General features: G+C 46.1%; 2 protein-coding genes across 2 annotated transcripts; one reads left to right on the top strand and one right to left on the bottom strand.

The window, feature by feature from the left end:
* Positions 1 to 6,459: 6,459 nt before the first annotated feature.
* Positions 6,460 to 13,338, top strand: PARP16 (poly(ADP-ribose) polymerase family member 16). Its single transcript, XM_078624222.1, has 6 exons — positions 6,460 to 6,898; positions 8,038 to 8,175; positions 10,432 to 10,638; positions 11,308 to 11,479; positions 11,771 to 11,915; positions 12,195 to 13,338. Exons 1-6 carry the CDS (start codon positions 6,596 to 6,598, stop codon positions 12,334 to 12,336), a joined length of 1,107 nt encoding a protein of 368 aa, XP_078480348.1. The 5' UTR covers positions 6,460 to 6,595; the 3' UTR covers positions 12,337 to 13,338.
* A 334-nt stretch (positions 13,339 to 13,672) lies between these two features.
* Positions 13,673 to 21,905, bottom strand: ARMC6 (armadillo repeat containing 6). Its single transcript, XM_078624214.1, has 9 exons — positions 21,734 to 21,905; positions 19,403 to 19,532; positions 18,273 to 18,355; positions 17,880 to 18,178; positions 16,817 to 17,091; positions 16,180 to 16,325; positions 15,765 to 15,896; positions 15,299 to 15,436; positions 13,673 to 14,690 (listed from the first exon to the last, which is right to left on the bottom strand). The coding sequence occupies exons 2-9, from the start codon at positions 19,521 to 19,523 to the stop codon at positions 14,478 to 14,480; spliced, it is 1,407 nt and encodes a 468-aa protein (XP_078480340.1). The 5' UTR covers positions 19,524 to 19,532; positions 21,734 to 21,905; the 3' UTR covers positions 13,673 to 14,477.
* Positions 21,906 to 23,732: the final 1,827 nt, after the last annotated feature.

Genomic DNA, 23,732 nt, shown 5'->3' with positions numbered 1-23,732 from the left:
CCCGGAGGTGGAAGAAGTGAGGCGTGTCCTGGGAAGGGAGGCGTGGCCTGAAGAGAGCCAGCCACGCCGGGGCGGAGCCAGCCACGCCAAACCAAATATAAGCGTGGTGTGAACGCAGAGCGAGGCTGCTGTTGTACTGTACTCCAAGGTGAAGACATCTTCGGTCGTCAAGTCCCGAGTCGTCGTCCTGGGCCAGGCAGGCCGTTGCCTGCCTGGTCCAGTCTGTGTCGCGTTCCAGAGTGTTAGTGAGTTGAGGAAGGTGGTCACCACCTCATGTACAGCGTTATGTTACTTACCGTTTAATAAATAGTGTTGCCTCCAAGCTGCGTGTGTGTGCACCTAATTCGGTCCTACTACATTTGGTGTAGAAGTGGTCATCGAACTTTCGCTGATTAATTTGAAGAAGCTGTACCCTTCGCTGCCATGGTGTAAAAGCTGGCAGCGAAGTGCAAGACCCAACCGGAGGTGCGGATGGACGGTGTGGGTTGCACCTGGCCTCTCCCTGCGACGACCACGGAGTCTGGGGCCCCGGTGATGTGCCCGGGGGATGGCCGACTGCAGCCTGCATGGGAGGAGGCTGCGAGCCCGGGCTGCTCGCCATCGACGGCGAGTTGGAGCGACGTCGCTCATCAACTCGACCAGCTGCTGGTGGCAAGGGAGTGGCCGGGTGTTGGTGAGTGATGGCGAAATTGCAAGATGACGCAGCTGTGGCGTTCGCGCCGTTTCGGCGGTGCCGGCGTTCCTGCATTTCACTGCGGCGGCGTTCCCGCCATTTGCACCATGTCGGGGGTTTCCCGCCACTTCAACGTGCCGGCGTTCCCGCCACTTCAACGTGGTGGCGTCCCGCCATTTTTTTTACGTGCCAGCGTTCCCGCGGCGGCGGCGTTCCCGCCATTTCAACGTGTGGGCGTTCCCGCACTTCCCACAGCGGCGTTCCCGCCATTTTCACCGCGGCAGTGTTTTCGCGATGGCGGCGTTCCCGCCTTTTGCGCCTTGTGTGCTGCGCCGGCCTGGCGGCGCGCCGCTGCAGCCCTGTGATTACGGGCCTCCTTCCCCACATTGAAGTAAGAAGAGCGGGGGAGGGCATCGGTGGTGAAAGCGAGAGGGGCCCATGATTGAAGAGAGGGTTTCGACGTTGGAGACACTGCTGGGAGGGACTTTTTCAGTTTGACTCTCCGGTTTTGTGTTCCTCGCGGACGGTTTTTCCCTCTGTTCTTTTTGCATTTTGGCTTGTGCGAGTGTTATGTGGTGTTATATTGTTATTGTGTATACTGTATGGAGTTTCGCTCGTGATTGTCACGTGTAACTGTCAGAAACTTTGATCGTCATTGTTGCCAATGTACAGACCGTATGGAGCTTTGCTTGGAATTGTTAACAGTGTATGGAATGTTGGCTACTTGCTTGTGATTGTTTACTATGTACGGATTGTCTGGAGTATTGATTGTGTGTGTTGCCATGTGGGGACTGGATGGAGCATTGCGCCAAACGATTTACTGTACGAACTTCGTATACTGCATATACTGTATTAATCAATTCGGCGATTCTTGGGGTTTGTGTATTGTTTTTTTGCTCTCAAAATTCGAATGCCCTGAGTCCCATGGTTAATGTTGAAGGGGATTTAGAAATGACAGGTTCGGTTTGTTTCAAACTCGCTGGTTGGTTCCTGTCCGTTGTTGCACAGATGATGTCTTTTGTGCGGGAATGCTCCTTGTGTTCTATATGGACCGGGGGTGCGTTTCCGTTAATTGCCGTCAAATTGCGTTGCTCTCTCCACTCGGTTGGTACAGCTGCATGCTGCAATGCGAGTCTCGGAGATGATGTGTACGGATACGGGATGTGAGGTGTATTGTTGTGACCATTGAATATTCGGGATCGTCACAAATTGTGCGTACCTGTTCAGCATTGGATCAGTTCTGTGGGGGATCATAATTCAAATTGTTGTGTTGTGATGGTGTTAAATTGCAATGGTGACATGCTGCCAGGGATTTGGAATTGGGCTGCTGGCTGTCACCTATCTTGGGGCGCAGGTCCTGACCAGGATGGCCCAGTGAGAGTTGCGTGTCCAACATGAATGTTGTGGTCCCGTCATGCTATGGCTGACGGCTTGACCTGACAGCCCGGAGATTGAAACACTCCGTGGTATGTCTAGCCTAGTGGGCTGTGCGCTCACAGGGCTCGGAGAGTGTGGTCCCGTCATGCAATGGCTGACGGCTTGACCTGACAGCCCGGAGATTGAAACACTCCGTGGCATGTCTAGCCTAGTGGGCTGTGCGCTCACATGGCTCGGAGAGTGTGGTCCCGTCATGCAATGGCTGACGGCTTGACCTGACAGCCCGGAGATCGAGACACTCCGTGGCTTGTCTAGCCTAGTGGGCTGTGCGCTCACATGGCTCGGGGAGTGTGGTCCCGTCATGCTGTGTCTGACGGCTTGACCTGACAGCCCGGAGATCGAGACACTCTGTGGCTTGTCTAGCCTTGTGGGCTGTGCGCTCACATGGCTCGGGGAGTGTGGTCCCGTCATGCTATGGCTGACAGCTTGACCTGACGGCTCGGAGGTTGAGACCCTCCGAGGCGCGTTGAAACAGTGGGCTGGAGATTCGTAAGGTTCAGGTGGAGTTGTCCTGTTACGTTGGGACTGTATCCCTCAGTTGTTAGGGTGCATGTTGTGCAATGAGTGAACGATGGGCTCGTCTCAGCTTGGTCGGTACAGCTATATGCTGCGATGCGAGTCTTGGAGAGAGACTGGGTCGTCTCAGCTCGGTCGGTACAGCTATATGCTGCGATGCGAGTCTTGGAGAGAGACTGGGTCTCAGCTCGGTCGGTACAGCTATATGCTGCGATGCGAGTCTTGGAGAGAGACTGGGTTAAAATCCCACCGATATGGCCGACGTGTGCTACTGGTTGTGACGCCGCGTCGGAAAGGCGGTGGGGTGGTAACATGGAAATTCCCCCCCCGATATGGCCGACGCGTGCTACTAGTTGTGACGCCACGTCGGAAAGGCGGGGGGGTGCTAACGGGTGACTGTCATTGCATGCGTGATTCTAACGGGTGGGGGGGCTGTGCTGGAGCGTAAGTGGGTTAGCCAGTTTTCATGTATAATTGTTGTTAATTCCCTGTTTTCTATGCGGTTCCCTTTTACCCTCGTCGATTCTGTATATATTACGTGATTGTATTTCTTATCGGTCGCCGGTCATTTATTGATGTTGTTGGTTCGGAGGCACACCTTTTCAATGTTTCACAGTTGGGTTACAGCCGGGGACGGCTGTGTGTTTATACAGGGGGGGGTGATGTAGTGACAGAGAAAGGTCACTACTGTGTCGGCCCGTACGAAGGCTGGGGGCCCCAAGGGGGTGCCTGGGGGGTCACGTGGTGGAGGGATCCGGACCCTCCCAGAGGTGGGGGAAGTGAGGCGTGTCCTGGGAAGGGAGGCGTGGCCTGAAGAGAGCCAGCCACGCCGGGGCGGAGCCAGCCACGCCAAACCAAATATAAGCGTGGTGTGAACGCAGAGCGAGGCTGCTGTTGTACTGTACTCCAAGGTGAAGACATCTTCGGTCGTCAAGTCCCGAGTCGTCGTCCTGGGCCAGGCAGGCCGTTGCCTGCCTGGTCCAGTCTGTGTCGCGTTCCAGAGTGTTAGTGAGTTGAGGAAGGTGGTCACCACCTCATGTACAGCGTTATGTTACTTACCGTTTAATAAATAGTGTTGCCTCCAAGCTGCGTGTGTGTGCACCTAATTCGGTCCTACTACACGTGTTAAATAGCACTTTTGTCCAATTTTGGTAACAAAAATGTTTATCCAAACTTTTACCACGCTTTTGAAGGCAGTGGGTGGGGGAGGCACCATGGGAGCACACCACGTTAGCATCGTATTAAATGTTTCCAATTTAGATTGTTAACGTTGCAATGAAAAATACAGCAGCGAATATCCTACATTACATTGTAAACCGATTGGCAAGCGGGTAATTTGAACGTGTATTTATGATGCCATTTAAAAAATAATGTCTGCCTCGAGTTTCCTGGCTGGATCGCAGGCTGGGCTCCTGTCCACCCCAGCATTAACGACAGTATTTCTCGTGGTTGCCATGAAGCTAGCTGGGTAACTGGCTAAAAGGGATTTCCGTGTTATTGATTAAACTTTGAATTGAAATTTGTAAGAAACAGAAATGTTCTGTACCTCCGGTGAGCGCGGTTGGCCACGTACGGTGCAGAAGGATTTCAACATACATGCACGATAGATAGCGACACCAAAGTAGTGGAAGTAACGAATGTGGAAGATTGACACGGTTAATTAAAAACAGTTCAAACGTTTCAATTTGTCCTCCAAATCAACGTAATTCTTTCGCCAGAATATTCTTTCAATTCCTCGAGAACACTTCAAAAACACATTATCTTGCTTTTTAACTTTTAGTTACAGGAGGAGTGACAACCTGTGTCGGGTGAAAATAAAAACAAATTCGCCGGCATTATCCAGGGCGACCCGCGGGTTCGAGCGACGTCCCTGACGTGACGTCATGTCCCCCTCCCCTCAACATCCCCCCCCACCCCCTTCTCCCCCTTTAGGGTCAAAGGTTACGTGCGGCGCCGCCATCTTACGTAGGGGAATCCTAAAGTCCCCCTTTGTTCAGAGCGGTCAGAGAGAATTTACAAAAGGCACGGGGAGAATTGGAAATAAAAAGAGATTGGAATGAGCCCCCCCCCCCCCCCCATTGTCTTTTTGTGTGTGCCAGATATCGAGTTCAAGAGCATTGATTCAGACCATGAACGGAGGATTTCTAGGATTGTTAAATCCGCCACAGCCAATTAGTAAGGTTTGTCACGTAAACAGAACATGCCAATTCGTTACTATTACAGCAATTCACAACATTTACAATGTTGTGGATTTGCTCTCGTAACGAATTGGCCACGTTCTTTTTACGTGACAAACCTTACTAATGTCTGTGTTGGGTGGTGGCGGGTTTAACAACACATTTATATATTTACGCGATATAACCCAAAAAAAAACCAATATTATGGATGATATTGGTCGCGAAAGCCTACGTGTTAGATTAATGTATAAAGACGCAATTCCTGATCGGCAAATACGAAGGAGACATCGCAGCGATGATACACTCCGCTGCTAACTGCAGATGTGGATATCTGAGCTTGACCACCTGAATGTGAAATTGTAGTAGTTGCTCTGCCTCTACATCAGCCGTACTAAAAAAAGAAGCATTGATTCAAACATGCCTTGACTGCTGATGAGACACTGTATGTCGAAACCGGTCCGGCGTTTTGCTTGTCTTGAATCAATGCTGCTGGAAATTACGCACTCCCAGAAAGCCACTGGTGCAGTTGATGAGAGACAGGATAAATGAAGGAGATACATTTTTTATTTGTTCTATTCTCCAGAACGAATGATGATTTGAGTCAAGGCCGTAATTATAATAAATATGCTCAAAATATCCCCTCCAATATATTGCTATAAAATAGATTTATTTTTTATATGATTGTGGTTCTGGTTGTACTTTATTAATCCCAAATCTCTGCCATTACATACAATGAAACAAGAAAAGAAAAAAAACAGAGCAATGTAGTACAATACACCAGAGGTGTGGACTCGAGTCATGCGACTTGGACTCGAGTCAGACTCGAGTCATGATTTTGATGACTTCAGACTCGACTTGGACTTGCCTCATCTTTGACTCGACTTGACTCGGGACTCGAGAGCAAAGACTTGAGACTTACTTGTGACTTGCACAACAATGACTTTGTCCCACCTCAGAGGTGTGGACTCGAGTCATGCGACTTGGACTCGAGTCAGACTCGAGTCATGATTTTGATGACTTCAGACTCGACTTGGACTTGCCTCATCTTTGACTCGACTTGACTCGGGACTCGAGAGCAAAGACTTGAGACTTACTTGTGACTTGCATAACAATGACTTTGTCCCACCTCTGCAATACACTATTAGACATTGTAAAAACTAAATAAAAAGTCCATCCCATGTGTTTGTGAATTTTTGTTATTTTCTAGGCAGGAAATTCGTTTCAAATTTAGATTTATTTATTTTCTAGGGGGGACACCCCCAGACCCCCTGGAAGATTTGGTCCCCCCCAATGTTGACTCCATGGCTACGGCCTTCATTTGAGTTATACAGTTATTGGCAGAGTACTGTACGTGTTTTGAGTATAACAAACACGCATATATGGGTTACGCATGGTTTAGGGACATTCAGCCTATCTAGTAGCATATTGATTCTAGAATCTCGAGGCGTTTCCTGAAGAGTCAGCCCTTGTGAGAACATCATTAGGTGCGCCCAACATCTACGAATAATGTTTCCATTAACACAACTTTACTTGCTCCCTGCTGAAGAGGAAAGGGTTTCTCAATAATTTGGCCAGCAAATTTGGCTATCCCTACCCAAGATGGTGGCGGTGGCATCACCCCCCACCCCATCGTTGTTCCTCCCCGACTCTGCCTGACTCGTCACAGCTAACACCGCCTCCTCCTTCTCGACAAACATCGCGGCGGACTCGTGGCTTTTAAACATCATCATCACCACCACTAAACCACAACCACCATCAACAACATTCATTAAATCGAGACGACCACACGAGCATGTTGGCGGAGGAGGCGCGTGGTTGGGAGCCGGCAAATCAAGCAGCAGAAGAAGAAGGTGGAGGAGGAGGTGGGGGAGGAGGAGGTGGGGGAGGAGGTGATCACGAAGACGTGGATCGAGTGGGACCGAGAGGCCCTGGAGATGCCGTGCGGGATGCTTTGCGCGGGGACCCGGCAGCCGCCGACCTCCGCCTGAGCCTCGTTGCGGCCGCGCTGCTCGGCTACAGACGCCACTCGCTCCTGCGGCCATTCCCATCGGGCTACGGCGACGGTGGCGAGGATGGCAAAGACTTCACAGCCCTGGTAGGCAGGGGTTCCCTTCGCCGAACCGACGGTGTTCACTTTTACGAGGCTCTCTGCTCCTGCGTGTGGTAGCGAGTTACGTCCGGGAGCGAAGTGTCTGAAACGTCCGGCGCGCCTGGGCGAGAGAGGGCTTCTCGGGGTCGTGCGAGTTTTGGGTTTTTTCTCATCCTTCTCCGTTGAAGGAGGCCAAGATTGCAGAGTTGTTTACGGTCTGTAGTTTGTGTTTCTTTGGTCACGGTCGCGTACTCTAGTTTGCCTTGCATTGTCAATTTCGGAAGGAGATGTGCGCGGTTTAACTACCACTTTAGCACGTTTTGTTTTTCCCAAGGCCAAAGGAATGTGTGAATATTATTGGCTTGAGAATGTTCGCCGGTGCGGGTTAAACGTTGCCACGACGTGGTTGGTGACAGCAGAGGGCAGTGCAGCCGCAGCAGAAGCAGCAACATTGCACGACTGTGCACCCACTCCTTCAAATTCCCCACGTGGACCTTAACAGTTGCTTGCAAACATTCATTCGACGACTCTGTCGTCTTCCAATGTCAGATGGGCAAACATCGCCTTGCCACCTCAGAACCCTCAACCACCGCAATAGGAAAGACAACAGCCCTTCTTGCTCCAGTGTTGCTGTAGAATAAGGAATTGCAATGAATTCTTCAATTTGACTTGACTTAAGGTGCACGAGGTTTGCCATTCAGTCTAGATTTTAAGAGTGCATAGCTCCAGTGGGTTTCTAATATTAGAAGAAAGAGCCATCCAAGCACAAAGTAGGACAGGTGGCATTGATCGGATAATTTAAAAAAATTGCACTCAAGCCCACTTAGAGCAGCGGGTCCTTAAATGCCGGGCACATTCGGTGACCCCGGTATTTCAATTTCCTTAACAAAACCCGTGTTTTTGTCCGCGAAGGTCAAAGGTAATGTTTGAGGTGGTAGGAGTTAATTTGTACCAAGGTCTGGTGGATTTGTGTTGACCTTTGTGACGACATATCTAACAGTTTTTGGTCTCCAGTGAATATTAAAAAGGTGGCCACCATAAGCTGCACCGACGACGGCTGTTATATACAACCACCTGTGGGGTTTTTCTGAACTATTTCACAAATGTGTTCACGATCCACGTTCCTTCCCGATGGGTGGGTGCAGCTGGCGGACATGAGCACCGTGCCGAGTGTTCAGCAGCTTCTCCGCGAGGATGTGGACGTTGCTCCCCACATCCTGGAACTCCTGCACTGGACACTCACGTCCAAGAACTTCACCATCTCCAGCCAGAGGAAGGACGAGGTGAGGTGGTGTGGTGTGGTCGCCAACGCCAGGCTTCATCGTTATAGCCAGTGTGTTGAATGTGGTGGTGAGGGGGGGGGGTGTATGTTTATGGTAAAGCACATGATTTGAACGCAACAGAAGTCTCCCCCCCACCACTTCTCTGACATAGACTTTGGCCTCAAAAACAGTAGCTTTCACTTGGGTGAAATTTAGATTGTCGATTTTGTACTGTATATCTTGATAGTTGTTGAGATATAGCCTTGTCTGTTAACATACTGGTGCAATTTTAATCCAAATTCCACTTGAATGTTTATTTCTTTCACCTTTTCTCCACACGTCCGATTATCACGGTTGGTTACCTATGGTGTGCACGAAGTTCAACATACGTAACTCAATTGTACAGTGAACAATTATTAAAAGTAATTTGTCTGCACCAATTTAAAATGTATGTTTGCGTGGTATTTTTTATTCTGTAATGCGGTTATTACATTTTCTTGATTGTATTTTCTATGATTTCTCTTTGGTTGTTTTTTATTTATATTTGCTTTGCACACTTTGGTGGCCCAGGTGACTCTTGCAAAATGGACAATTCTGGTCCTTTGACTTATTACTTAGTTAATGTAATCTAATACAAAATAATAAACCTACCTCTGTTCAGGTCCTGTCTAAACTCTTCCCATATGTCTATGTCTGTATAAAGTGTCTTAATTGTCAACCTTACCATCCATTCCTGTCTCTTCCCTTTAGCATTTAATTAATTTGCTCCCTTTCACAACATATCAGAGGAAAACCCCCTCTTCAGTTTGTCTCAATGTTCACCTTTGAATTTACCAAAAGAGAATGCGGGAGAGTGTTGAACTTAAGATTCGTATATCCTGGCAAATATGTGTCTGGGACAATGATGGAAAATTATACAAGCTATTTAAGTACCGGTAGTAGAAATAGAGCTGCGGGGACTAATATTCAATATGTGCTGTGGATATGATGTATGTGTGGCAATCCTTACGTGTGTCTCCCCAGTTTTTAAAGCGTATTTATAGTGTGGTTACATTCACACACTCTAAATCCAGATTGCATTTTTACGAGTCACTGTTTTGATCAACACTTTTTTTCTGATCTCTGCTCATGTTGTAATACATCACAAGCCAAGCTGAACTTACATCATCTCCATCTTAAAACCCAGTTCATCACTCAAGCTTTTAATTGCCAAGGGTTGCCATTGATTAGTGGGATTGCTTTTTAGGAATGCATATGGTCACTGTATAAGCTTTCCTCATGCTTGCTTCACCTGCTCGAACATGCCATTGATTGTCTTGATAACAGTATGTTCTTTAGATCATTACCAATGTCACCTGCTTTGCCTTTCGTGATGTTTGTGTAATAGCTGTTTAAGGCAAGCAAACTGAATTCTCCACAAGTCAGTCTTACGTGAATGCAATGCTAGTTTTACAGTGGAGCGATTTAATTGACATTCCGTGCAAATTCTGTAACGTCGCCTTAGTACTATAACAGTTTATGCTATGTTATGACTGATGATGATAACATTTAATGTCAGATGGTCATTCCAACGGTTACTGGTCATTGCAGAATGTTTGTTTTGGAATTATTGTCTTCAACCAATAAATCAAATCCCTTCAGAAATCCAAGGTCTCCCCATGTCTTTCGGTCATGGGGATTGTTTGACCTTGTTGAAGGTACCCAGTTCAGATATCACACTACTGACGTTAGCTGTGGCCAGGAACTTGCCATTGCTGCGTTCATGGCAGCACGTGCTTACTAAAGCACGCCTGCTTCATTTTATTTATTTTAATTACTGTACTGTAAAATGTTGCTGCCTATGACCAAATTGTCTGCAATGTGCCCAATCTCATTACATCTCAAAAGCTAAGCAGGTTGAGGTTGAACGCTCGGATGAGTGACCACCTTGCATAAAACAGGTTATATTGGTTGCTGCATCGGGCAGTGTAGCAAAAGCCATCGATCCACTGTACTATGCTGCCATATCTATGTTCCCCACCTTCACCAACCCATGCTGACCAGGGTGGTGAAGTATGATTTAAAAAAAAAACTCCCACAACCCACATGGTGAGGGGAACCCCGCAGCCAGCAGTGGATTGACAAGAGAGTGTACATGTAATAGTTTAACCATTTAATTGTTCTGGACTCTTGTTAACCAATAAGACCTAAATGCTTTAATTGATTAAATTCATTTCATGTAAATAAGTAGTTGGTGTACTCCATGCAAATCAACCCTTGTGTGTTCTCTGATCCTAGTTTTCCAAGATTGAGGCCCTGACGGGTTCCCCAGGCGTGCCGGTCCCCGCGCCAGACTTCGTTTTCTCGGTGACGTACAGCGACACGGCCGAGCGCCGGTTTCGGGAAATGCGTGGGGAGCTGGACATGTTGTACGCCTACCACGGCAGTCGGCTTGAGAACTTCCATTCGATCCTCCACAACGGCCTGCATTGCCACCTCAACAAGGTGCGTGCCCTCTTCTCACCCCATGGCCCCTCCAATGTTTCAAATAGCACGATGACAGTGGGCCGAGCTGAAGAATGTTTAGGTTGCAACGCATTACGGGGAAAATGAATTACTTCATGCCATTTTTCCCATTCATGTGGGGGTCTACCTTTCTGATCCTCTTTCTCCAATCATTCCTATCCTGGGTCAACTTAACAGTCCATCATATACACTTCGAAATGGCTGGGAAAAAATACTTCTCTTTTAGTAACTCAGCTCATTACAGGGTTCTATGTCATAATTGTAAAGTGCTTTGAAATAGTTATCCTCAAAAGGCAGTATACTACATCTTATTGGTTATTTTGGTAAAGTCACGTAGAAGGGAGATAATAAAATAATAAAAATTAAACATAATAAAATAATACAATTCTCATGACGTTTCGGCCACAACGCAAGCAGCCGTCAGGTGAAGAACAGGTCTGTCGGAAAGACAGCGTCTGAAATGTTATTATTTTATTATCTCCCTTCTACGTGACTTTACCAAAAGAACCAAGAAGATGAATCCCTGCAGTCACGAAAGCTTTAAATCAGTATACTACAGTTTAAATGTTATGCCATTGTAATCGTTACCTGCATGTGACCGGAGACGATTGGCCACTTTACAGAACTGTTTGTCGCACGTGCTGGCAGACGGCGCTGTTTGGCGAGGGCACTTACCTAACAAGCGACTTGAGCCTGGCGCTGCTCTACAGTCCGCACTCGCAGGCGTGGAGGCTGAGCGCTCTCGGTGCCGCACTCAGCTGCGTCGCAGTGTGCGAGGTCATCGACCACCCCGACGTCAAGTGCCAGGTCAAGCGGAAAGGTCCGACAATGCCCGGCTTAATTTGCACGCTTACGTATTTGGGGCTCAATTTCATCTCAATTAGGAGCACACAGTCAGCCAGAATACTGATAAATTCACCAATCCCATGGTTATTTTTAATATTTATTATTATTATTATATATTTTTTAACACAAGCATTTGTTTGAACAATGGCTTTATGAATGGTTGTGATGTTCATGACACCAGAAAGCAGATGCTATGGTTTATATGCTGGAATGAAACATGCTTACATAGTCTAAAGCTACAAACTACAAATACATATCTGCTCAGATGCCGACGGCTTGGACCGGAGGAGGGCACGTGCACGGCACAGCGAGGGTGGAGACGTCCCACAGAAATACTACGTCGTCACCAACAATCAGCTCCTGCGGGTGCGCTACCTTCTGCTCTACGCTCGGAAGTCTCAGCATCACAGGTCAGAATATATGTACAGCCCGTTTGTTAAACCACTGCTGGATGAGGCCCTCTCATCTGATACAGGTTGCGGGGTTTATTGGACCATACATCAGCATGTTGGCCAGTGCGGGTTGGAAAAGGTGGGGAATATAGATGTGGGAACATTACAATATAACAATGTATATTTTTTGTACTTCCTGATTTTTTTCCCCAAATGAAATGTACTTTTAAACACACAACACGCAGTGCAGTGCATTGATACAATGGGTGCTGATTTTTATCTTGAATCTAATTCCAGCATTCCGTGGCAGCGATCATGGCTGGGACGGCACCGGTTTGCGGTGGGGATGGCGGTCTACGGCCTCATTCTCCTTCTCCTAGGAGCACTCAACTCCCCAACGGTGCTGCACTACTGGAGACGCTACCTCTCGGGCGACTGATGGCAGTGGTGATTGTCCCCCTCCTGCCTGCCTGCATCCTAAAGCAACAATCTTTCGCTGTTTGACAGCCTGAGCACGATGTGCTTCTTTCGAACTCTTGGGACACCTGGCGCATCTTTGTTAATTGAACCTTATGGCGGTACCCCGGGGTATCATCGTACCCCGGCTCTCGCATAATGTCTGTGATGCAGTCATTTTTAGTCTGTTGATGGTCGGCGATGCGGCAATCGACTCGTCTCGACGAGCTGTACACGATGCACCACTACGGTGCGTACGAGCGTTCGGGGTTTCAGCGCAATCGTCCTCGCTGCGTTTCGACCTCGCGGAGTGGCACTGATTTCGGATTGATTGGTACCCCAGATGCGGAGTTAAGTAAACCCCTGGAAAAAATAGTGTCCCAGAAATAAAATATTGGATTGCCTCGGCCATTTTGTATTATTTGGTATCCCGGGGTACCGCCATAAGGATCAATTGTTAATGTAGTGAAATCGTTTACAACTATTGTCCTGATGCGCTTTTGTTTACGTCACTGGTGAATGTCATGGTGCGTTTCTTTGGTGTAATTTTCTCAAAAATTTACATTGTGTTTCGTGAAAGAATAATATAGGAATGCACTTATCTCAATCTAAAAAAACTATTAACTTGACAATTGGTAACCAAAGTACCTTAAATACCTTTGCTGCAAGTTGTATGTGTCTGTACTTTTAAAATTCACACTATAAACAGCCTGAGCTGCTTTTTAGTTTTGCTTTAAATCATGCATTGAATTGTCAAGAATTATTCACAACTTAATTGTGCATTTCACCATGCTAGTTAATGCACTTAACTTGTGCTAGATTGTTTGTTCAATTCGCAAAACTTGCGGTTAAACTTTGTACGTCCTATGCTTTCAGCAAATATTTGCTTTTATCTTGAGGTGAAAATTCAGACTCGTTGTGCCTCAGCATCATCTTACGTGGGATTGCCTAAGTTGTAACATTCATAAAATGCAGCATGATCGTGTTTTATAATTGATGTGTGAAACTTATTCCAGCCGCTGGCTATTCAAGTCACCATATGTATATTGGCCTTTTTCACTTGTTTCAGATCAAATGAGTGCGTTTGCATGTGAACTTAATTTATTCTGTAAGGAATTGCAGATTCATGTGCTAAGTGCCTTTTTTGAAAAATATTGGTCTTTATATGCATGCTCCACCCTCTTAATTTACAACGTTATTTCAAAACGGCTGGTTATTAAAATATGTTTGGGGTGGAGTACTTGAGTAGAAGCCTTATTTTCCAGAGGGTGAATTATCCACGTGTAAATGATAAAAAATAATGTTCGATCACAACAATATCGCATATTCAATATTTAATTATATCGACATCATACATGTTCATTATACCATTTTGCACACAACCAGTGAAAAACACTGCCCAAACATTAATAGTAAAGTATATCAATGTCTTAGAAAAAGGAACTGCTCATTATGTGTTGCCTTAAGCTGTTAGGCATACGATTACACAACACAGATTGTGAAAGGCCAATCTTCTGTTTAAAGAAATTATATTGTAGGACGAATCAAATATGATTTATGATTGCCTTACGAATAACACTACAATGTCTGACCATATTAAGGGCATGACAATAAAACCACACAAATTTACAATAGGTCTTTGATAACATAAATATGAATGTGAGAACTGCCCAAATAAACTGGTAAATCTATCTCGTTTTATTATTTGTTTTATATTTGAAATGGATTGTAACTTTATTTGCTCAACAATACTGTTCAAACTATCCTTTTCCAACCAAACCAGGGTTCACCCACTCTATTGGTCTGGCTAGCCGGGGTTTTACTGCAGAACTTTGAGAGTACACACACACACTGTAAACATAACCACTTAATTTGGATAAATAATTTAACAATGAACATTCCCAAGAAACCGTGGACCTTCAGATAAATCATAACATTAATGATTTACACTCGACTGCCACAACAGTGTAAAGTAGTGCCATCACAAGCAAGCATTCCATGAGCTCAGGTGACAGAAGGCTTCTTATGACGAGTTGGCTCATTGTTCCGCAACAGTTTGAGCAGCCCCTATGCTGCCACGGTGTGGAGAAAAGCTTGGCCACCCTAGATGTCCGTGGGTTCATGTCACTTGCCGATGCTGCCTTTCTCGCCCGTCCATAGCTCGGTAAGTTTGACGCTGCAGCCAAGGTCGCGCAGGGCGGCCTTGGCGGCGTCGCGGCAGCTGCTGTGGTTGGCGCGCGCCTGCAGGATGAGTGGCTCTGCTCCCAGTTCGAGCAGTGGCTTACACAGCTCCTGTGTGCGTGACACCAAGTTCCGCAGAACCATGCATGCCTGCCTCTGTGGGAATGACGTGTGAACACAATAGACATAAGTCACTTGTCACTGCAACAGGCCCTGGCAGAAGTGATTTGAGCATGCTAAAAATTATAAAGAGCATTGCAAGGTCAAAAACATTCCCCTCTTCTCCCCATTTTGTGTCGCCAAGATGTTTGCATTGCCGGATATTGTTTGCGGGCCGTTTAAAAGTGGTAGGCCACTAGATTTGTATGAAATGAAGACTGGACTCTAGGTTCCCTTCCCCTGCACCAAAACTGTATTGTTTAATCACAGGACCATAGAGAGATGGTGATGACTAATGGGAGTTATTCATGTAACAGTTGACTATGGCTCAGATGTCGCAATCGGGTACCCGATACCTGTACCCTACCCGATACCCGGCTACCCGTACCCGGCCGGGTACGGGTACCCATTTGCGACCCTGGTACGGCCGGGTACGGGTAAGGAATCAACCCATTTGCGACCTCTGCTATGGCTGATGATGAATAACACAATCTGATTTTTTTTGTTAAGGCACAGCTGAACACACGATTTAAGTGTGGTCTCTTCCTTGCAGGATTGAGTCAAGAACCACAGATGGGTTGTACAGCGATGCGAGCAGGGCTTACCTGTACGTTTGCCTCCTTAGGGTGATTTTTCATTGCCTGCAGAATGGCCAATGCACCGCCACATTCTATGATGGCGCTGCAGTTCTGCGTATTTCGGAGCGCGAGCACGGAGAGGGCCGCGCATGCCTGCTCGCACAGCTGTTGGAAGACGAGCAGTGGCAATGTTTATGTAACAATACAAAATACAAAGATCCCTTTATAGACTGTTAACAAGCACTTATAAAGGCCATCATGGCACGTTGGAGGTGGATGGGGTGTGGCCAGTACCAGATTGCCCCCTGGTACTCATTTAAGACCGAGTTGGCCTAGAGGAGGCCCAGGAAGGGTTCTGATGTCACTCTAATGCCATGGCTGAGAATGGAAACCAGGTTGCCGGGTGCGTGGCGCAGTATGCCAACCACCACTATGCCACTGTACAAGCATGTGCACGTTAGTCAATTGGAAGATGAAGGACTCAGCCAGGCACCTGCGGGTTGCTGAGATGGTGGTTCATGGCCATAACGATGACGTTGGTTCCTCCCGCGGCCACAACGGCTTCCTTGACATCGTCGTTGGCCGCGATCGCACGCAGTGTGCTCAGGACGTTCTTCACCAGATCCTGGATAAAGAGTTGTGAGAACGAGCATAGACTTTAGAGAAGGGGAGGTTTTCTTTTTTTTCCGGCAGGCATTGTGGTTGCACACACCTGCAATCCAGTACTTTAAAGATGGGTTCGGCAGACCATGCGGGCATCATGCATTATACCCACCTCCAGGACGACAAAGAGGTCTGTATGAGGCAGTATAGCAAGCAGTTGCTTGCTTCATTGTGATATGATTTCAATTAAATTTTATCTTGTGTATATGACTGATGCACACCTCCGCACTTAAATAAATACACACCTGGTGGTCCAGATAATCCGCCAGCAGCGCCAGAGTAAAGTCGAGTCCTCCGAGCTCCACAATATCTTGACAGAACTCGTTCCGGACGGCAAGCTTTGCGATGGTGGCACACAGCTCACTCAGAACAGGCAGACTATTTGGGTAAGCTGAGTGGGGAAAGGAAAATGTAAGACATCTCAATAAATAAACAAAGCAGAAGTGTGTGGGCTACATCAAATATTAGTGTTGAGTAGTGCTCGTCTTTAGTGGTGATTCTGGCCCAGTGGTAGCAATTACACAATTTTGTCACATGGGCCAGTTTCTCAATTGGGACAGCTTTTGTTTATTTAACACAGTGTCATTAATTTTATCAACTCTGGAGAAAAAAATGGGCTTCATTGATCCACTGAATTGCTTGGCATGAGATTACGGACACAAACAGACCATCAACCAAATAGTGAGCCAGAGAAAACTCTGAAAATTTGACAGAGCCACTGAACTCATCTATTGCACATGAACCAAATCCTCACTACTCTGGACATTATTTTATACTCATCCGATAATACAGAAAAGAAACAATTACACAGATGTGTGTGTTTTCGCGAGTGGAATATGATAAAATGAAAACCAGATTTGGAGGTAGATCGTGTGAGGGCACCTTTTGACGCCTCCACCAGCACCTTCAGGCCACTGTTCTCGAGCACGATCATCTTGGCATGATCGTGGGCTTGCCCAAAGGGCACACGAATGTCGTCGTCGAAAGTCATGACTCGCAGCGCGGCGCACGCCTCCTTGACGGTGTTGGGTGCACCCACCACCGCGACGGCGCCCGTAAGCAGGGGCAGCACACCGAGCTTCACCAGTGCCTGCCGGTTCGCCTCGTGTTTCACGCAGGAAGCCCGAACTGCCCGTGCCGCCGTCTCCATCGTGGACCTAACAAAAGAGAGTGCACAGTGAAGCTACATGTATGCAGAAAGGTCACAATCCAAACCGGCACACAATCACCCTGACTAATCAACCACCCAGTGTAACTGTTGTTATACTCTTAGTCCTTTCGGTAAAGTCACGTAGGTAAAAAAAGGAATAAAATCACGTCGTGATTTTATTGTTTTATTTTTATTAATTTTAATTAATTTTTTTACCTACGTGACTTTACCGAAAGAACTAAGAGTATGAATCCTTGTAGTCACGAAAGTTTCAAATCTAGAAGTAACTGTTATTTTCTACAGATGCATATTATTTGCTCGGGTATGACTGTGTTAGAATATTAATCAATGGTACAGAAACTTAAAATCTGACCTTTACATAAATGTAAAAAACTGGTGTACTTTCACTTGAAGAGTACGAAGGTGTCCGGTAAATTAACTGTGCATGCTGTAACTGTCATTGTCTATAGATGTTTACCGTAGCTAGTTGGATATGAGAATACAGTGACGTTTTATTTAGCACTAATGGAATTAATTATTCTTTATAGTTCTGACATCGGCAAGACTCTTTGCATGGGTTTGCATTTTTTATTTAGTCTGCTTGTATTTTCTGAAGTTTTCTCACATCTTTCTTGAAATACCCATGTAGCTAAATGGGCTACTACATGATAATTAATACATCTCATCGAATACAACTTGAAAAGGCACACAATACAAAGAAACCCCCCCTCCTGCCCACCCAAATGAAACTAACTGCGTGATTTTTTACGTTAAAAAATCATTGGATTTACTTACACATTCGGGCCCAGTGAAAGGACCTTAATGAGCAGCTCCTGACCATCGGTGTCCAGTATGTCGGGCTGGCCATCTAAAAATGCAGCGAGTGCCAACACTGCTTTGGTCAGAATGTTAGTGTCTTCTTGGGCCAATGCCTCCTTGCAGATGGACACGAGCACTGCGTATGCTCCGTGCAGCGCAATCAAGTGTCGCTGGCTGAACTCCTTCCTGCAGTGGGCAGTGAGCAGTTCGAGTGGCGCGACCACCCCCGCGAGTGACGTGGTTCTTAGGGCCGCCTCCTCCACGCTTCGCAGCACCTACACACCGCACGAGACGAGTTACCGTTTTGGAGCACTGCAACCTTAATGGACTCTGAATCCCCATGTATTTCATTTGGATAAATTGTACTACCTTAAGGACCTCATGCTCTTCATCTCCAGACTCTTCCGAAGCCACTTTAGGTACTTCCTTCACTATGTTGGTTAAGTTAACGCCTGGAAAAACAAAACGGACCTTTAAATAATATCGCAGTCTGTTTGATTAATAACTGATTGGCTTGATTTATTAAAACTCGGGCTATGGAAACCAAAATTATCATATCAATGTGAAGCTCGTTTAATATATTCAGATGACTACTAAAGCATTTTGAATAAATTGGAATTGAAGCAATCGTGGAATAAAGTTTGGAACAGATGAAAGCCTTTGAACTTAATCCAAAATTCAATGTAATATTCCCTCCAATGCACATTACTCTGGATACAATTAAAGGTCTTAATATAAAATAGGTTCTTCAGTTATTTTTAGCCATGGGTCACTTCAGCCAATTATACAATGAGTGGGCTGCATTCTCAAAGTATTCAAAATAGTGTTGTTTGCAGCCTCACCAGCACTGGGGTCTGAAGGGGACTGGGTGTGTGAAATCAGGGTCACGTCTGTACCACAACACATCCAACTACCGTAAGCCACACATATCATTCAGTATGTCGTCTGCATGGGCCTCAGAACTGTACATTTTATATTCTGTGCACCCGTAAGCCACACATCATTCAATATGTCGTCTGCATGGGCCTCAGAACTGTACATTTTATATTCTGTGCACCCGTAAGCCACACATCATTCAGTATGTCGTCTGCATGGGCCTCAGAACTGTACATTTTATATTCTGTGCACCCATGATTAAATTCAACAATTGATGCTGAAGGTGGCTGGGGGACTCGGAAGTCATCGTGCTGATTTGGCACCACTGAGATCCTGAGATAAACTGTGTGTTTCAGCTGTCCTAGTTATGATGGGTTGTCCAAGTTTACCAAGATGACAGTCTCAGCCTGGTCAGCAATGACTACACAAAACCATATCTTAGTATATTCTGCACTTAACTTGGCCAAAATTAAAACTGTCAGTTGGACATAGCGCTCTGTAGCTGGGCAGGTGGTTAAAATGTATAATTCATTATCATCAAGAAATTTTTTTTTATGATTGAAGGTATGTATAGCACAGGTACAAGCAGAAACTGTACATGGCTCCACTGCAGAGAGGCTCACCCTGTAACTCAAACTGCTCCACGGCCTCCTGCAACGCTTCCTCGGGCTCCATGCTAAACTCTGCGATGTTCTCCCTCACCACGCCGTCAAAGGTCTCCTGCGAGATGCGCTTGGAACCCATGTCTCCGCCCTTCAGAAGCATTCCGCAATGGACATCAGTCAAGTGTTTGTGCCGTTTTGCTGCTCTTGAACTTTGCCTATTCTTTATCAGCCATGATCAATCCACTGCTGTATGAAGGCCTCCCCCAAGCCACCGATATCTCTCAAGGTCCCGCAGTGTAACAATCCACTTAGCACATGCATACGAGTTGATTTCATCGCTCCATCTTGGTTGCGCTCCCTCCCTCGGCTGCCACTCCGCAATTCGTCTCAAAATTTTAGTTAAGTGCAAATCAGTTTCTGAAGAATGTCTATTTCTTTGAATGGCATTGTTGGTGGATCGCAATGGTCAAACACCCCAAAGCAGAACCCTCTTGCACATGATTTCTAGGACTCAATGAGGCTTTTTTGGGAAAAAAAACAATACATGTACAATAATGACCCTGGTTTACTTCGTGGATGCGTTCCCATACCTGTAAACTCATACGGTTTACCAGTATTCTTGTCCAGGGAAATGTACTTTTCAGGTCCATACGGCGTACAGCCGTTTCAATACAGGAAAAGAAAAAAAATTGTCTGTTTGTGTTTCTCCCTTGTGATGGGACTTTGTAGAATTAATGTTGAGATTTATAAGTTCACGGGGTGCCCAATAAGGTCTGAATTGGTCTGCAATAAGGTAGGCACTGATAAGGGGTTGACAGGTATGTATAGTGGTGAGTGTCGTGGTGGTGATTGTCTATTTGTTTGTGTTTCTCCCTTGCGATGGGACTTTGGAGGATGAACGTTGAGATTTATAAGGTCATGGGGTGACCAATACGGTCTGAATTGGTCTGCAATAAGGTAGGCACTGATAAGGGTTTGACAACTATGTATTATTCACCTCAAACAAATATACATCATGAGGCCTCCTTTGCCAGTACCAAAATATACTAATAGGGTTTTTCCCCTTTTTTTGCGCTTATTACTCTGATAGTGCGTTGTCCTTGAACTGTGTGCCTTTTGGCGTCCTCTGGTTGAGACTAGGCTTTAAGAAAAGTTGTCTCTGGTGTGGACCAATCAGTTTCAAGGACAATGCATACATTATCAGAGTATGTTTTTTTGTTTGCATTTGACTGCAAATATTGTGGTTAATGTAAACATGATTGCTTGCAAAAGGTGTCAGTTTTGTTGCCAGAAAAAAGGGGAAAACCCCTATTAGTAAACAAATAGACAATCACCACTATACATACTTGTCAACCCCTTATCAGTGCCTACCTTATTACAGACCAATTCAGACCTTATTGGTCACTCTGTGACCTTATAAATCTCAACGTTCATCCTACAAAGCCCCAATCACAAGGGAGAAACACAAAGACAACAAAATGTGCCCGTATTGAGACGGCTGTACGTCGTGTGGACATGACAACTCAATTCGGTTACTTAGTTTATTCCTGTACAGTATTTATATCCTCCAGTGATGCCGATTGTAACACGGTGTAACACGATTTTTGTTCCTGGCTAGTGTTATTTTCTATTTGCTTATGCCTAAAAATAATAAAAATTGCTGTTATTCCCCACAAACTTTGCTTTTGTGACCAGGACAATGATATTTAGAAATGTACCTATTTTCAATGAGAAAACGGTCGAATTTGTGTCTTTTCGTTCACGTAAATTGAGAAAAAATACAACATATGAATCAAAATTAACATGTATGTATATTGACGTAATACAAAAATGACTACTAGCCATGTTCTGTACTTTTAAGGCATAAGCAATTAGGGAATAACACTTACTACCCAGGAACAAAGGATTAACAAATGTGAAATAATAAAACATGTTTTATTTTAAATTGTATTATTTTATTATTTCCCTTCTACGTGACTTTACCGAAAGAACCAAGAAGATGAATCCCTGCAGTCACGAAAGCTTTAAATCAAAAAATTAATAAATGTGTTAAACAGCGTTATTATTGAGGCCTCGCAAGTTGATGGCCCATCCCAAGCAGCACCAAGGCCCGGATATTTCGTCGGGAGGCGTTGTACAAACGCATTCTTGTGTAACAGCTCAGACGCGTGTCGTGTTTATCGCGTACAGAGAGAAACACTGCGTGTGTGTGTGTGCATATAAATAAGATTCAGTGTTTAAAAACGCAGCGTTGTTTCTATTGCCCGACCACAACGAGCCCTGCGCGGGAAGGCCGCGCTGAACACAACGGCCGCCAAAGCTGTTACGTGCAAATCGACAAAGCCTTACCTCCTCGACCTTAGAATAACAGAAGGTAGTTTAGTGTTGTTGTTTTTTTCAAATATTACTCGGACAAATCAATCGAAAGCCCCCCTCCCGTTGGGGCAGGAACAACTCCGCGTGGGACTCGCCGACTTGTCTGAGGCACTTCGACGGTTGCCGGAAGTCGCGTGACCCCAGCCAGAGGCGGATTCCCATTGGTGCGTGCACACGCAAGGTTTTAGTGGCAGCAACCTCATGGTTACACCAGCCCACAGGGGATTGTTGTGTCCGTCCGTTCGTCGTGTAGGGAGGGGCTGGGTGGGGAAGGGGACGGGTGGGGCTGGGTGGGGAGGGGCTGGGTGAGGAGGGGAGGGTGGGGAGGGGCTTGGTGAGGAGCGGAGGGTGGGGAGGGGAGGGGCTTGGTGAGGAGGGGAGGGTGGGGAGGGGCTGGGTGGGGAGGGTGGGGAGGGGCTGGGTGGGGAGGGGCTGGGTGGGGTGGGTGGGGAGGGGCTGGGTGGGGAGGGGCTGGGTGGAGAGGGTGCGGCTGGGTGGGGGGTGGGAGGGGTGTGGCTGGGTGGGGAGGGGCTGGTCACCCCGTGGTGCCCTTATAAAACTCAACGTTTAACCTACTCACGCCGGCTTGTGCCCGCCCTCACAGTCGGGCATATTTGCGGAATACACCACGCCGCCGTTGACCCTGGCCATTGACCGAGCAACCCAACGTTCCTACCAGCTCCCTCCGCAGGAATGTGTTCTTTAACATTCAGACACCGAAGAGTGATTTAATCCTCGATTGCAGACTATCCAACGACATACAGGGCGCTTCGGACAAAATCAAAAATAATTGGTAACACTTAAACGGGACTATCGGTTTTTTTTGGTGGAAAAAAATAAACGGAGAATACACCGTGACATGATAACAAATCTAGATTTGAAGCTTTCGTGACTGCAGGAATCCATGCTCTTTGGTTCTTTTTGTAAAGTCACGTAGAAGGGAAATCATAAAATAAAACAATAAAATTCTCACGACGTGTCGATTGCAACACAAGCAATCATCATCAGGTGTGAAAACCACAGCAAGAAATTTTGAAAAAAGTTTAAGAAAAAAAACTACTTTTTTCAAATTTTCCTGCTGTGGTTTTCACACCTGATGACGATTGCTTGTGTTGCACTCGAAACGTCGTGATAATTGTATTGTTTTATTTTTATGGAGCCACTGGTATAGTGATGCACCGGGTGCCATGCTAACTCTTCAATCTTGAAACCCAGACAACACCCCACTCACCCACCCCCATAGCCTTAACAGAATGTTGGGGCAAGTGCTGTTAGCGAAGAGCACCTATGAAGGCCGGCACGGCACACAAGAGGGCTGGTGGCCAGCATCACCCGGCCGAGCACCCGTTGATACGATCCCTCTTCAACCTTTTACCCCACGCATCCTCAAGATTGAATGAGCTCGTCGGGATGGGGGCTCAGGATTTGGAGAGTTGTCAAACGGGCGTCTGAATCTGTCGTGACACACGCGCGCACACAGACAGAACGTCCGTGGAGTTTTTTTTTTACAAGTTTATTACAACGCACTTTTAATAACACGTCCTTTTTCCAGCCGTGCATGAGGGAATGCAATTACAGAGCAAAAGATGACGGAACAGATTTGAGCAATGCTATACGTCCTGCACTTGTATACGCTAAGGGAGGGCCTTATAAAAAATAGAACTTTCACACTTGTGCAAAGTTCAAACATATTAACCTACTCCTTTATTGTACAAAAGTTACATCCTTCAGTAAGACAAAGCTCGCATAATCTTCTCTGCATTGAGAAATAACAATCGCTGCTATACATACGTTACACACAAAACACCCAAAAAATTGTCTGTTTTATTTCTCTCTAGCGACAGCTATCTCAACATTAACGGGAAATCGTTCAAGTTTTATTTACCGTGGAGACCAAGTATATCAAAGTTTGTCTGCGTTGTCCATGAAAAAAAAAACTTTAACGAAAATTACATATGTATAGGTACAACAA

The sequence above is a fragment of the Lampetra planeri genome, chromosome 3 (assembly GCF_965212315.1).
Source record: "Lampetra planeri chromosome 3, kcLamPlan1.2.h2, whole genome shotgun sequence".
NCBI lineage: Eukaryota > Metazoa > Chordata > Hyperoartia > Petromyzontiformes > Petromyzontidae > Lampetra > Lampetra planeri.
The sequence above is the reverse complement of the archived record's forward strand: the minus strand, read 5'-3'. Positions and strand labels throughout refer to the sequence as shown.